Genomic DNA, 15,400 nt, shown 5'->3' with positions numbered 1-15,400 from the left:
GTGATGTTGAGGTCCGGCTGCACTAGCCACCACCTTTTCAGCCAGCTGTGCTGGCTTGGGCATTGGGATTTTTTGGCAGGGTTAGTTATAGTTGCATTTTATTGTTGCTTTGTGATATGTATGCTATTATATTAAGTATTCCTGTTTTATTTCTGAATTGCTTTTGTAATTAATATTGTATTTTTGTTTTGGTTATAGTATTGTATTTTGCAACTGAATTTGTACTATTGTAAGCCATCCAAAGAGCCTATGGGCTACAGGGCATCATACAAATGTAAAAACAACAACAACAATCAGGTTATCAGATTGTTTATTATCCTAGAAAAGAACTAATTCATCAGCTGCATTTGTTTAAAGGGCAAACCAAACCAGATACTTTTAAAGTGTCTTATTTTTGCACAAATGTATTTATTTTACAAACTGAGCTGAAAAATATACCTTCCGCTTCACATAGGAAGATTTGGAAGTACTAAATGTACTGTTGTTGGTTTTTTAAAATCGTATGTGGCACATAAATTTATCAAATCCTTGCTCTCAGTAACTTTCACTACAAAAAAGATAGGTTAGTCAATTGTTCTAAGTTGTATGAGTTTTTAAATACTTATTTGCTCTTTGAAAGAGTATTTTAAAAGCAAAAACAGCCTCATCCCCGCTCCCAAAAGGAACAGTATACTTGCTCAGTTACTGCAGACCCTTGCAAGCCTTCCTTGGAATAACAGCAACAAGCAAGTGGGTTGGAATGGCTGTCTGGTTGGCACCTGGTTGGCAACTGGCATGCTAGGTTGTTACAGGTCCGCTCGTCTATTCCCTATTTACAAGCTCTTGCTCTGAAACGCTCCTTATCCTGACTATTTTGATTTGGCACTGCCACGGGACGTGGCCTACACTGTTAAAACAAGGACATGCAAACACTGCTATTGCCCTCGTGTATAAAGCCTGACCTCCAGCCCTTGACTCCCTTGGTTCTAAAATGGCGGCTGCACAAGACCACGATTCCCAGAAAGCCAAGGGCAACAGCAAACGTTCGGCAGGCAGTGCTACGTAGTCCCTTGGTGGGGCTACGGTGCAGGCAAAATTCAACCCCAGGGACTCCCATACCATGAACTAGGAAAGGAGCGCGCCTCGGTTGACTATTATGCAAAGCGTGGCCGGGCAACGGAGGAGTGACTGGAATCCGTAGAGACGTATTGTTCTGATGCGCGCTGCGAGCGTTAAAACCAGAGGAGGCTTGGCTTCTCGAAGAGGCTGCTGGAACTTGTAGTCCTGCGGGAGAGGCACAGAGCAGAGATGTCCGAGTGAAGTACGAAAAGTTCTATTGCGCCTGCGCGGGTTGCTCCTGGTTAGCGGGCCTCCAGTGCGTGGCAGGAAGCGGAAGGGGGCTGAGAAGGTTCAATCAACTGACGTGTCTCTCCGAGGAGAGGGCTGGAATCGGTGCTCCTGTTTGATCCTTCCCTTTTCCGCGTTGAGAGCGGCCGAGATGGGGCGTGAGTATCGGGCAACTGCGGGGTTGGCGTTTAGGAGGGCCGGCGAAGGGGGCCTACCCTTCCCTTCGGGCAGGCACGAGGGAGAGCGGGGGGCGCTTCTTCCACTGGGACGAGGCAGCGCCGCCAGGGAGGCTCCGTTGATGGAGAGGGGCAGGCGAGGGCGAAATGGCGGCGTGGGAGGAAGATCTGTATGCACTGCAGTCTGAAAGGAATCGGAGGGCGAAGATCATCGCCCGGAGAGCCGGTCGCGAGCGTGGAGTCCCCTTGATTTTTCGGATCAGCAGTTAGGATGATTCTTGCTGAGGTCGTGCAAGGGAGAGGGACACCTGAGTCCCGAAGTGTGTGTAGGGAGGGGAGAACATTTGGGTATTGGGAAGATAAATTCCCTGCCAAGGAGTTATTACGTGGCACATCTTTAGGGTCCAAAATGATTCATGCCCTGGGATCTTCCCAGCAATCTGGTGAACTGATTTGGTGTTGTTGTCATCCCCACCTGCAGATGGGGGATACGTTTATTGAGAAAATAAGTTGAGGTGAGACCCAAATCACTGTCTCTGGTTTTGCACTCTCGGACACTCGACTCTATTATATGCTAAGAACCATGTCAACTTGGGCACTCTCGTGGCCCAGGTTGGACTTGGAGATACTTTATAAAGGAACAAGCATTTAAAAAGCACCATCAGGGAGGGAAAACCTTTATTTTTCAAATAAAGCTTGCACTGTATAGGAACCATAGTTTTGCACTTTCACCTGAGTGTAGTCTTATGTGAAAATAACACTCTCCTTACAGTTTCTCTGCTGCCTTCTGGTTCTCAGTGCAGACATATTTCATCACATGCATTGCCTTCTAGGTAGGGGTAAAGAGGCAATGATGGTCCACAAGGAAAGCCCCATTGGGTTTCTCCCAGGCCATTTGTTAAAAGTTTCTTTAATGTAGCTATGCATGCTTTGTGGTGATGGCCAGTCCCTTGCCTTTGTCAGATAACACAATTCCTATCTGAAACACATTTCTTTGTTTGGATTGTAGTATAATGGTATTTCATCCGGCAATGTGGGGGTGGCGATTAGTTTTCATTTGAAACTTAGAATTGCTTTCACTGTGATGTGGAATGTTAACATCTTTAATTCTCCTAAGCACAAAAATACAACTTGTTACTCTCTGCTTTCTTAAAAGTAGTGCTTAAGGCTTTTCTTACACCTGTAGGATTTTTTAAAATCTATGCTCCTGCTTAAAATGAGCTTGTTAGTTGATAACATCCTTTCAGATGCTCTTCCCGGGTCTTCTTTCTGCTTCTAGGCAAGAGTACATCAAACATAGTGATATTTCCTAGTGCAAAGTGGAATGTATGATGAACACTGCATGAACTGAAGAAGCTCTAATTTTAATACCTGTGGAGCATCACAGTGATGCTGACATCAGCAATGCTTGTATCACAGTGCCATTACAAAGTCATTATTTGTGCTTGTTGGAAAGTGCAGGTTAATGTTGTGATTAAGTTTTTCTCTGAGAGCTAAGACAGCATCTTGCCATTGACTTCCCAAATTAGTGGTACATTGGTTCTACTCAAAATAATGATTTGGTTTGAAAGTAAGAGTTGAGACCATATCTCACTTCATATGATTTTTGTTTAAGTAAAGTTGGACTAATGGTAACCTGTTTTGCATTATCTTTTGGTTCCTGAAGATACGTGGAGTGAGACATATGACTAATTTCCTTAATGTTACTGCATAAGTCACTTGAAGGGCAAGATTTGGACAAGTCTTTGTGTTCAAACCTAACACTGCCACTGTTGGTGGATTTTCTTATACTCCGTGAGCTTGTTAATCAACTTATTTCTATTCTTAACCAAAAAATCTTTCTCCACAGTTAAATTCCTTGAAATAATCAAGCCCTTCTGTGTTATCTTGCCTGAGATCCAAAAGCCAGAAAGGAAGGTATGCACTCAGTTCGATATTTACAGGAGTTCATGTTTATGGGAGGAATCTTTTCTTTTTATCCTGTTTTTCAGAAAAATATTGCTTCCCAAAGCAACTCACATCATTTTAAAAATAGGACATAGCTACTGCCTTCAGACTTTAACATGTTTTTAAAAATGAGACACCACACAAAAGGGAAGGGTAGTGGAGGACAGAAGCCAAAGAGGGAGATCCACTTGACTCTGCCAGAATTAAATATTGGGTTATTAGCATGCATTTACATCCAGTTGTGACCAGGTTGGCTTTCTTTGCTTGTGGTCTTGAATAGATACAGGTGCTCCAAGTGAATCAGTGGTCTTTGTTCCAGTGGCAGAGGCAATCATGTGTTTACCCTTCCTTCTGCAGTTGGAGGATAACTGGCAGTTGGTGTTAAGTGCCTTTGCTGGCAGAGGATGGTGGGAAGCAATCTGCCTGCAATTGCTCTGGCTGATGGGCGGAGCCAGCCTGGTCTTCCCACTGCCTCCTTCCAAGGAGGGATGCTACAGGCCTCCTAGTGGTCCATGGTCCCCTGGCTGAAGGTAGAGAATGAGGAAGCATAATGTTGGCTACAGCTGCCTCCCCATGATTCCATTCCCTCTCAGACCACCTCTGCTGTAGCCCATCTTCAGTGTAGCATGGGGCCTGTTGGAGGAGTGGACAGGGAAGTTATCTTTCTGGGGCTCTCTCTACCAGCATGACACTGGCAGTTGAGCATGATCAATTAGTCCTTACTTTTAGCCCTGACAGCATGCTAATGGCCATTATTTCTATAATCTCACCCCCTGCTGTAGATCCAATTTAAAGAAAAGGTACTATGGACAGCCATCACCCTCTTCATCTTTCTGGTTTGCTGCCAGGTATGTTCTTAATTGTACTTCAACCCTCCCCCCCTTTTTTTTATTCCAATGCTGCGGAGCTAAAGCAGGGTTAATCTTATGTTATCTCTTGGAACTTCAGATTCCCCTGTTCGGCATTATGTCATCAGATTCGGCAGATCCCTTCTACTGGATGAGAGTAATTCTGGCTTCAAACAGAGGTAAGAATGTCTTCCTAAGCAAAAGGCTATGTCTGCCGAGAGACTTCACTTTTGCATGTTGTGTAGCAAAATGGATTGGGTTCTATCCCTAACCTAAGAAAGTTCATCAGATTTCAGTGGGAAAGTTATGCAACTGCCCAGCTTTCCTACTGAAAATATTGGGATTAAATATGTATAACTTTGTCTGAATTATGGCCAAATATTGAAATTGAAAAATAGGTTTTGAAGGTTTTTGATGACTATGCTGGTGCTGTAATGTAAAAATGACAGTAATAATACTCTTGGAGATGTATTAACGCATTAATCATAACAACAATTCTGCAATGTAGGGCACTATTATTGCCATATTGCTAATTTGGTCTGAGATACTGACCGGCTTCAGGCCAGCAAAGGTCATGGCTGAGGCAAAGCCGCACCTGCAGCCATCCTGACACGTTGTTTGCCACTATATAACACATACGCACCTCCTGCCTTTTACTCCTTTGGCATTACTCTTCAGCCAAAATAATGGACACAGAGTGACATACAAAGATTAGTAATAGTGTAAGACAGTCTTTGTCCTTGACCTTAAAGTATAGAGGGTACAACACAGAAGGAAAAGGGATTGGGAGGGAGGAGGAGAGAAGAAGTAAATGTGGGTCCTAGTTCTTGTGACTAGCTAGAGTGCTGCAGCTCAAGGAAGGAGTGCTGGGCTCAGCAGAGCTGATGGCGTTGGGCTTTCTTCCTTCCCTCGCTTTTTTCAGCCTGCTGCCTGCTGCCAGGCGACAGCCAATGGAAGAAGGAGCCTTATGGAGCTGGCATTTCTGCAGAGCACTCTTGTTTCAAATATGCATAAGTAGAAAGTTCATAAGATGATGGATTTACATGCAGAGCTACAATGAACTATTGCCAAATGTCACTTACTCATAAAGCAAGCTTCTCCTACTCTGAATGATTTTGCCCTTGCTTGTCCTAGGGCACAATCCTGTTGCTAAAATTAGTGGTGAACTAGAGGCTAGCATCCAATGCAGGGTGTGGCTGCATGATCTTGGCTGCTTTGCACCGCACCTTTTTTCTAGATCACCATTTCCAGCTATCTAGATTTAGGGTTCACAAGAAGGGAAGGCGGCTGGGACACCAATTGCAAGCAATGCAGCCCTGTGCTCCTGGCTGCATCCTCTCCCTACCTTCTAGCACCTTCCCCCTCTGAGGTCTATGAGCTGATGTGGTTCTTTGTACCACATCAGGCCACAGGATTGCACCCTGAGCATTCCTTTAAGCCCCCAGTCCCAGTTTTCCAATTTTGCTTTATTTTCGTTCAGATCTAGTATTTTAAAATCTGGGAGGTGTGCTTGGCAGTGACTCTGTATATATTTTGGTGCCAGGTCAAAACCTTTTTATTTTCCCAGCATTTTAATTGTTGAACAATGTTTTGGATTTTATACTGGTTTTATCTATATGATTGTTGGCATTGTGTGAATGGTTTTATTCTTGTATTAGGTATTGTTCTTTGTGGTTCCTGTGCATTACACATATGGGCTCTGCACGAGCACAGGGCCTGTTTTCCATATGTGTGATTGCTCAGATGACCATTCGAAGAACATTGGTTACAGGTAAGCAACCTTACTTTATTATTATTGGCACTGTTGGTGGATTTTATGGCCCCATGAATGTTGTTACCATGTTAATAATGTATGTATATTTGTTTTTAGTTTGTTTTTAGACTGTTTTAGTTCTTGTACACTGTTCTGAGAGCTGATTGCTAATTGAACAGTTTATAAAAGTGATCTGTAAAAAAATAAATTGGAATAGGCAAAATGCTTATTTCAAATATTCAAGGTAGTTTAGGGGCATACTCAGTAGTGCTTGACTTGAAGTAGAATCTGCCTCTTTGCAGGCTAGTTGGAATTGGCACTGTTACCTCATGTTGAAAATGTTGCATCAGTTTAATGTGTTACTAAATATGCTGCAAAAAACTGTTTCTGAAGAATAAGGCTTAGCTTCTCATACAGTGCTTAGCCTCTAATAATGTGGCCATGATCTAAAGACACAAAAGAGTGATGGATCATTTGGAAACCTGCGAGAGATGGAATTTTAGCTGCAAATCTGACTGCTTTTCCCACCATCAGATTGAGAGAGCAAAGGTGTACATTGTCAAAAAGGAGGGGCTGGGAGCCGCTGTCACGCTGCCTCTCCCATCCTCTGTTTGTGTGGTGTCATTCTGCTTTTCCCTTCCAACAGGCACACTGATGGAACTGGGCATTTCTCCCATTGTCACCTCTGGTCTCATCATGCAGCTGCTGGCCGGTGCCAAAATCATTGAAGTTGGGGACACGCCAAAAGACAGAGCTCTCTTCAATGGGGCACAGAAATGTGAGTAGTGGCAGACACTGAAGAACTTTCATTCGAGCTCTGCTAATAACTTTTGTGGATACTGTCAATGGACAGTATGAATTGCATCCTCTTGGAAAATTTGGAGTTAGAGTCTAGGTTAATTCAGTCTTTCTTCCCCTTGTGATTTTATTTTATTTCCCAGTGTTTGGCATGATTATCACTATTGGGCAGTCTATCGTTTATGTAATGACTGGGATGTATGGAGACCCATCCGAAATGGGAGCAGGAATCTGCTTGCTAATCACGATTCAGGTAACTTCTTATATTCCACTTACCGAGTGCTTCTAGGGGGTTTCTGATAACCCCAACTGCAGAAAAGCCTGTAGAAACACTTGCATTTTACAAGATGTAAAGCTAGACCCCTTTTGCAAAGCTGTTTGCCCCTCTACCTATCTCAGGAGAATTTAATCAGATCTGTAATGCTCTTGTTAGTCATTATTATTAGAGCATGCTTTCATCTCTGAATATATTGTGAGCCTGCAGTGCCTACCTCATCAGTAGTAGGGACGCTTTCTTGAAGATCTGCTTGTAGTAGCTCTTGGCCGTCATAGTTAGGGAAGGAAACTCTCTGAGCAGTGTACTTTTTTGGTTAGGAGATGATAGGTACAAATGCATGATGGCTGATGCCAGCCGCCCCTGTTTCAGAGTGGGTCTCCGGCACTGTGGGTGGGCTGTGTTACTGAAGGGAAACATCTGGACTGGATGTGCATTAGTCTGACACACTGCAGGAGTATTCTGTAGGAGGGCATAGGTAGTTGCAGTACGTACTTCAATATGCCCATCACATCTGCTCCCAAAGGGGTTTGAAGCATTGGATTCCTCTAAATTGTTCTGCTTTCTGTGTCACGGGAAAGCTGCCTGGTAGCAAGTCAGACCACTGGTTCTTGTAACCCAGTATTGGCAATACTGATTGGTAGCAGCTTTCCAGGGTTTGAGACAGAAGTTTTTCCAGCCCTGTCTGAAAATGCTGGGGCTGAGCCTGGCACTGTGCAGCAGGTTCTCTGCCTGGAGCTGCAGTTTGTTTTCCCCAGTCTGGTCTACACCACTTTGGTGCCTGGGCCACCAAAGTGGAACTATATGAGTGGAGCTTGGGTAGCTCAGTTAGCAGTGGTGGACCTGGACTAGGAAGAGAGGGATTCAAATACCTGCTTGGCTTTTGGCTTATTGGTTAACATTGGGAAGCTGGTCACAAGCATTTTTCCCTTTTGTAAAGTGGGATTGGCCATGACGTAGTACATGAAAAACACTGCAGTGCAAATACCTATTTGATTTTAATTTCTGTTCTGTGCTTTCAACAGTTCTCAGGCAAGTAATAAACAAAGTCATTACAATTTATCAACAAAAATAACATGTAGTACTATATAATACACAGTGTTCAAGCATTGGGTTGTTTGTATTTTCTTTTATTGTATTCCGTTACTTGTTAACCACCTAGAAAACCTTGACTCTCGGTAGTATAAAAATGAAATAATATTAAGCAATAGCCAGATAGTGCCAAGAGTGTCTTAAGGTAAAAAAAGTTCTTTAATCGGCAAGTGGATTTCCCAGGGCTAGAACGTCTTCAGAGTCTAGGAAAGTTTGGTTTATGTGATAGCCTTCATTCTAGCTCACATAGAAGGAACGGCAGCATACACATCCCCCCAGAAGTGTGCACTTAGGCATTCAGTGGTATCTATTTAAAGCAAAAGAGGTATTCTGAAAATTCAAGCAGACGCATGCCTGAAAGAACAGAAGCATCTCCCCACAAGGGCTGCCTTGGCACGAGCTGCCAAGTGCACTCCCAAAGCAGGCATTTACTGTGATCACCGACCTTCATTTTGCAGTGCTTTACTGCATAATTTGATATTATCGCCAACAGTGATAATGCCTCTGATAAATAATTCTCACTTGTTCTTGCAGCTCTTTGTTGCCGGGTTGATAGTTCTTCTTTTGGATGAGCTTCTGCAAAAGGGATACGGTCTTGGTTCTGGAATTTCCCTCTTCATTGCCACTAACATCTGCGAGACTATAGTATGGAAGGCTTTCAGCCCAACCACAGTAAACACTGGCCGAGGTAATGTCATGAATGGGTATCCTTTGCAGGGGAAGTGGAGCATCCTTCTTAACAGCAAGTTCATTGCTTCTGTGCAGAGGGGCTGGGCTTCAGACAAGGCTGCCACGAAACAGGAGAGAGATCAGCATGCTCGGCAGACATGCAAAAATAGACCCAGACACTTCTTCAACAAAAGTCCAACAGTGCTGCCTTCCAGCATATGGGTTATAGCACCTGCACGCCCCTTTCATCATGGCCAGTGGTCAGGGCTGATGTGCCTTGTTAGCCTTGGCTACCTCCCCTGGTTTGCACTGTTCTGGAGGTGGACAGGGCTGCTTGCTGTGAGGTTGTGCTCAGGATGTGTGTCCCATTTGTTTTGCATGTTGCACAAGAGCCGGCATATTGCACAAGTGTTGGCAAGGAGGAACGGGGAGGTTGTCTAAGTTTTTTCTTGCCTGTATGTTTGGTTTGCATTGCTTTAATCAACAGTTTGCCGTTGATGTTGTTGTTGTTTTTATTTCTATACCACCCAAAAAAACTAAAGCTCCCTTATTTATGTATTTATTTATTTATGGATTTATAGCCTGCCTTTTTCCTACAAAGGGCTCAAGGCAGCTTAAATCATTCTCCTCCATCTTATCCCCACAACAACCCTGTGAGGTAGGTTGGGCTGAGAGTCTGTGACTGGCCCAAAGTCACCCAGTTGGCTCCATGGCTGAGGGGGACTCGAACCCAGGTTGTCTGAGTCCCAGTCCCAGGCTCTTAACCACTACACCACACTGGCTCTCCTTATACAAGATTAAGTATCAGCAAAGGCAGCACTTCAGAGTAAATTCTAGTTTGGGGTGCATTTGTTCTATGGAAATGCCAGATAATTTGATATCACATATTGTTGTGATATTTAAGAGACTAATGGTTTCTCGTGAGCCAATTTTATCAAACAAACTAGCTCAGAATGGGCTCTGCATAGTGCAGGCTTGGGTTTTATACAATCTCCGCACATCTCCAAGAAAGCCTCATTCAGGTCTACGGAATGTCCATACATGGCAGTACTAATCTACTGTTCTTTTCTGGCTACTTCGTGAATGCCCATGTAGTATCTCCTCTGAAGCTCAGTATGAGTGGTTCACGAAGGCAGAGTACAGATGTGGTTAGTGCTTGCCTAATGCAGATGCGGTTAATGTTTGGTTAGTGGGGGATAGTGAGCAGTACGCAGCCCAGCAGTTCTGATGCACAGTGGGGGCTGTGGAAACGCCTTCGGTGATCACGGAAGTTGCTGCCGGCTGTATTTGTGTGCAGCCGGGCTTATGCTACTGCACCTTCATGCAGTCGTGGCATGTTGCATGACTGAGAAGGGGTCACAGCTGGATGTGGAGGGGATGCTTCCCACTTCAGCTGGCCTGCGGTCTCCTTTTTGAGTAACCTCTTACTGCTTGGAGCAGTGGGAGAATGAGAGACTCATCTGACAGGAGATTTTGTACCTGATCCGTTTGAAAAAGCAAATGAACAGAATAAAGCAAAGCATCAAGTTACCGGCAGCTGATTGTCTTTTTTGCGCTTGTCCATTTCAGGCATGGAGTTCGAAGGTGCCATCATTGCCCTCTTCCATCTGCTGGCCACCCGCACAGATAAAGTCAGAGCTCTCAGGGAAGCCTTCTACCGCCAGAACCTCCCCAATCTCATGAACCTCATTGCCACCATATTTGTCTTTGCTGTTGTCATTTACTTCCAGGTAAACAGAGTTATGGAATAGTGTTCAGGATTCGGCAGGGTAAGAATAGTCTGTCTGCCCTGGGAGGTGGTAGCCTGTTCACTGGGCTTGTTTCTGTCCTTATGGTAAATGCTTGTTAGCATTTTCCCTCTATAAAGTGTAGGCACTTCTACAAGGCACATGGGAAAAGTGCCTGTTAAAATCAAACCAGATTCTTCTTCTGTGAATTTGTGTTGATACCTCAGAACCATTCATGGGTAACTATATTCGTGAATGAGTCTGAGTGTCGTCTAAAACCTGTCTGTGTTTAAACCTTTCTGCAAAGATAATCTCACAGAGCTGCATATCTATCCATCCATCCTCCTTGCCTCGCCACCTAATAGCCAAAGCTCTCTGGGTGATTTTGAACAATTAGCTTGTGAGATGAAGAATTTTGTCGCTAGAAAAACCTTAACCAAAACTCTGACTGTGTGATTCTGCTCCTGTGATTGCTTCACTGATTTTTCACCCACTTCCATTCTCCTTGGATTACGCCCAGCTGTGTCTGCCCACCGGTAAAATATCTGCTGCTGGCAGAATGGATCCCAGCTCTGCTCACCCATCTCCCTTGTTCCCCTCCATGTTTTCCCCTAAATATACATTCCAGCCTGTTAGTGCAGTGTCATAAATTTCCATTTTACCTACTGCCATCCTAAATATGGATTGGTGCCAACTGTTTCCCCGTTTTCCAGTCTCCGCAGCACACTTTTTCGGTATGACATTTGACTTCTCCTTGTAAGAAATCCTAAGCTGTATGCTTTGTGATGGCATTTGTTCCCTCCCCATTTCTCTACTATTTGTTTTTAGATTCCAAGTTCTTTGGGAGTGACATATTGCTGGAGAACCCCACCTAGATTGGTTAGCATGGCATAAATAAATGTCATGGTCAATGGAAATGCATGGTGTTCAACGTAGAGTGTACTTGATTTGCCTTTGTCTTTTAGTGTGCTAAAGAGTAAATTATTTCTAAAATGCACTTTGAGATAATTTTGTTGAAGTCTTTTGGGGGTTTGCTTAAGTGGGCTGTTAGTAAGGATTGTCTCTATTGCTATTCAGGTCTCATTTTTGTGATCTATAGGGTTTCAGAGTTGACCTCCCTATCAAATCTGCTCGCTACCGTGGCCAGTACAATACCTACCCAATCAAACTATTCTACACCTCCAATATTCCCATCATTCTTCAGTCTGCACTTGTGTCCAACTTATATGTGATCTCACAGATGCTCTCTGCTCGTTTCAGTGGCAACTTGTTGGTTAGCCTCCTGGGCACTTGGTCCGTAAGTATCTGCTTGTGATATGCTCCTCCTCCAGTCTCATTCTGAAGATAAATCTCTTTGGTTGTTTTAGATAATATGCGTATGAACAGCCTGAGTAAATCTCATGGGATTCAGTGGGACTGGCTTCTGACTAGACATAATACAGGATAGTGTGGAGTGACCCACATTGCCTGAGGAGCCATGCAGCATTTCATATATTAAGCATGGGCTGGTATTTGTCCCCTTGTGAGCTCCTGTATGTTCTCACAGGTGCCATAATGAATATTCTTCACACCGACCACATGCATGAAGAAAGGATTGAAGTGTAACAAAAGATTATGGCTTGCATACATAAATAATACAGGGAATATTGTAAATAATGTAATTGTGGCCTTAGCAGCTGCATCATACTTGTGCAGCTGAGAAGGGTCAATGCATGTTCTGAAAACTCTCCACTTCCATCGCAGGATACATCCACTGGAGGCCCTGCTCGTTCCTATCCTGTGGGCGGGCTTTGTTATTATCTGTCGCCTCCTGAATCTTTCAGCTCGGTGTTAGAAGACCCTGTCCATGCAGTCGTATACATTGTGTTTATGTTGGGCTCCTGTGCATTCTTCTCTAAAACCTGGATTGAGGTCTCTGGTTCCTCTGCCAAAGATGTAAGTAGCTAACATGGATCCTACAGCTCAGGACGCTTTTGCTCATTTCTGTGAGAAACTGTTTGTTCCTTCACAGAAGGTGCAGTCTTGTGTCTAGCACTCTCCTAGCAGGCATTGCCCCCCCCCCCCATACAAAGGTAACATTTCGCTAAGAAAGCAAAAAAGACCCTTATTCCAAGTGAAACCACTGTTCCATTAGCTTAGTAATGTTTACACTAACCAATGGTAGTACTCAGGAATTTTTGATCTGGTTCACATGATCAGAGTGAGCTGGAGCATGAACTGGGAGGGATTTGAATATCCACTGCCTGGCCATGATATGTTGTGTTAACCTGGGTGTCAGAGAGTGTGTGATCGTTAAATAACGCTCACATAACCTGTGATCTGGTGCTACATAGCCCTCTCCAGCCAGGTTCACTTGATATGACAGTCTGTGGCCAAGCAAACATTCAATATGGCAGTTGGCACACATCACGGTCTACCATAGTTTAAATAAACCATGGTGGACTGTTTAATTATGTGCACCAGTGCTTTGTCCACTGCTCTTGGAAATACCAGCGATTGAACCTGGGACCTTTTGTGTGTGGTCTGATTCCAGCAAGGTGCTGTTAATTTCAGAGCATTGCTTTATAATGCTTAGCGCTATTTAAAACTACTCAGTATAGTTCTGTCTTATTGATCATCTTGAGCTAAGAAAAGTATGGGTCAGGTTCATGTTATTGACAAAGAGGTAAGAGTCATAAACTTCACAGTAAATGGGCTTTGGCCCACAAAAGTTTATGATATAGTATATTAGTCTTTAGGATGCCACAGGGCACCTCCATGTTTGACCTTTGAATGGTTATTATTCAGTTTTCCCTAAAAATCCTGTAAGATAGTGCTTGAAAAGTTGTTATGCTTTCCATGGGCAGCATGTTGAAGCATGTCTCACATCAACTTACCTCTTTTTATTTTACTTTTCAGAAATATTTGTAATACTGCTACTTCAAAAGCCTTGACATGCCTTTTTTATAGTTCTTAAATGAGCACTGAGATTGTTTGCATATTAACAGGAAATGGGTTTTATCAGTTGACCTCAAGGAAGACTAAATCTTATTTACTTTGGCCAATTCAGGTTGCTAAACAACTGAAAGAGCAACAGATGGTTATGAGGGGTCATAGAGAAACCTCCATGGTTCATGAACTCAACAGGTGAGTTTCAAACATGCACAGGTTCACTGTAGTCTATACTGCCACTCAAACTTACAGTTTGGATTCTGGATCTCCCCTTCATGGATGAAAGGACTGTAATCACAGGAAGTGCCTGTACTCAATTTTTAGATTCCCCTCACCTTCTCCCCACATCACAGTCTACCCTCTGCAGGGTCCAAGGACCTTCTGTTTAGCATTTTAGGGGCCTGGAGAGGTGGTATGGGAGAAGAAGGTAGGCGAATCTGCTTGTACATCTAGATCAAGCACTCTGTTTATCCCAAAGGAGTAGAACTGGAAGAAAACCTCTTGTTGGGAGCTCTTGCAGTATTCAAGATGTTTCCAAGCAGATGAATTCCAATTTTGTAAGAGGACTCATTATCTTTATGACTAACTGCTGAATGTGTAGAAAGAAAACTTCTAGCCCTCATGGTTTGCCGAATTGGGAAGAAAAGGGCAATTGCAGCACTTGGTAAAGGTGTTGAAGCTAGAGGAAGTTTACTGGCTTGCATGGTTTCCTAGCTTCTTTGTGCTGTGACGCTCTAGTACAGAATGCCCAAGCTCTTGTTTACGTTGAGCTGCTTCCTTCAAATACACATACGTGGTGATTGAGCAAAAGCTTGCTCCATATTTACATGTGACTATACCTGTATAGGGTGCATGAGTCTTGTACGTCATCCTACACCCAGGAGGCAGTTAAGATGATCATTAGGTGGGACTCAAATGCACAGGTAACTTTCTCTGGATCCTACCATTATGTCCCAACTATCCAGACAAAGACAAACCGTTTTTCATCCAGCTGGGGCTGCAAGACACGTTTTCTTTGGGAACTGTGCCTGTGGATGATGCTGATGGTCCAACCTTAACCACTCGGGTTTAACTTGAATTTGTTTCCCTCTCTTGTCAGATACATTCCTACAGCAGCCGCGTTTGGTGGCCTCTGCATCGGTGCCCTCTCTGTGCTGGCAGACTTCCTTGGTGCAATTGGATCAGGCACTGGGATCTTACTGGCTGTCACTATTATTTACCAGTACTTCGAAATCTTTGTAAAGGAGCAGAGCGAAGTTGGCAGCATGGGAGCACTTCTCTTCTAAATGCATTGTCCTATGGACCCTAGGGGAGGTTGAAGAGTGTTCTAGGATTTTTTTAAAAAATCAGGTGAAAAAGATTAACAGCAACACAGTAACATGGTGCATTGCATTAATAGGAACACATATTTTAATGTTTTCCAAAGCACATTCCTTTGGTTCAGACTCTGTTAGTATTCGGTTGTTGTTTTATAAATTGCTGGAAGATGTGCAAAAAAATCCTTTTTAGAAAATAAGTTTTTGGTTCTTAATTATTGTTCACAGCAACCCTCCTAAATCTAGTTTAGGTAGGTGTCTCTTGCCACCCTCCTAGTTCTCCAGAAATCCTCTTCCTAGATGGCTGAAACTTTTCTGTCTTCAGTATATATGTTGGATGGAAGTTTATTTGTTGCAGTATATTGTCTGTCTCTTTGGTAGTGAGAGAGCTCCTTCCTACCCCCATTTTGCTACTTGTCCGTCTTTGGTGTAAGCACCTCTCTTCACTCTTCCTCCAGGTACTGCCACTGAGCAACTGCCCAATGTCTAGTACTCTGGGTCACGTGTTTAAGGGTGGACTGTTGGCATCTGATTGTTGCCTTA

The 15,400-nt window shown here is 43.6% G+C and overlaps 1 protein-coding gene across 1 annotated transcript; it reads left to right on the top strand.

Annotated features, from left to right (window-relative positions):
• Nucleotides 1-1,364: 1,364 nt before the first annotated feature.
• On the top strand, nucleotides 1,365-15,057 carry SEC61A1 (SEC61 translocon subunit alpha 1). The gene is made up of 12 exons (XM_044451256.1): nucleotides 1,365-1,484; nucleotides 3,352-3,419; nucleotides 4,232-4,297; nucleotides 4,398-4,476; nucleotides 6,697-6,828; nucleotides 6,992-7,101; nucleotides 8,749-8,902; nucleotides 10,453-10,613; nucleotides 11,710-11,907; nucleotides 12,354-12,545; nucleotides 13,660-13,736; nucleotides 14,641-15,057. The coding sequence occupies exons 1-12, from the start codon at nucleotides 1,478-1,480 to the stop codon at nucleotides 14,825-14,827; spliced, it is 1,431 nt and encodes a 476-aa protein (XP_044307191.1). The 5' UTR covers nucleotides 1,365-1,477; the 3' UTR covers nucleotides 14,828-15,057.
• Nucleotides 15,058-15,400: the final 343 nt, after the last annotated feature.

The sequence above is a fragment of the Varanus komodoensis genome, unplaced genomic scaffold (genome assembly GCF_004798865.1).
Source record: "Varanus komodoensis strain SLA01 unplaced genomic scaffold, ASM479886v1 scaffold6_2, whole genome shotgun sequence".
In the NCBI taxonomy this organism is placed as follows: Eukaryota; Metazoa; Chordata; class Lepidosauria; order Squamata; family Varanidae; genus Varanus; species Varanus komodoensis.
Note: the sequence above shows the minus strand (reverse complement) of the source record. Positions and strands in the feature narration are given on the sequence as shown.

Coding starts and splice junctions, on each gene's coding strand:
- SEC61A1 (XM_044451256.1), top strand. Junction 3,420..4,231: donor TCCAAAAGCCAGAAAGGAAG/GTATGCACTCAG, acceptor CCCCTGCTGTAG/ATCCAATTTAAAGAAAAGGT. Junction 7,102..8,748: donor GCTTGCTAATCACGATTCAG/GTAACTTCTTAT, acceptor TTGTTCTTGCAG/CTCTTTGTTGCCGGGTTGAT.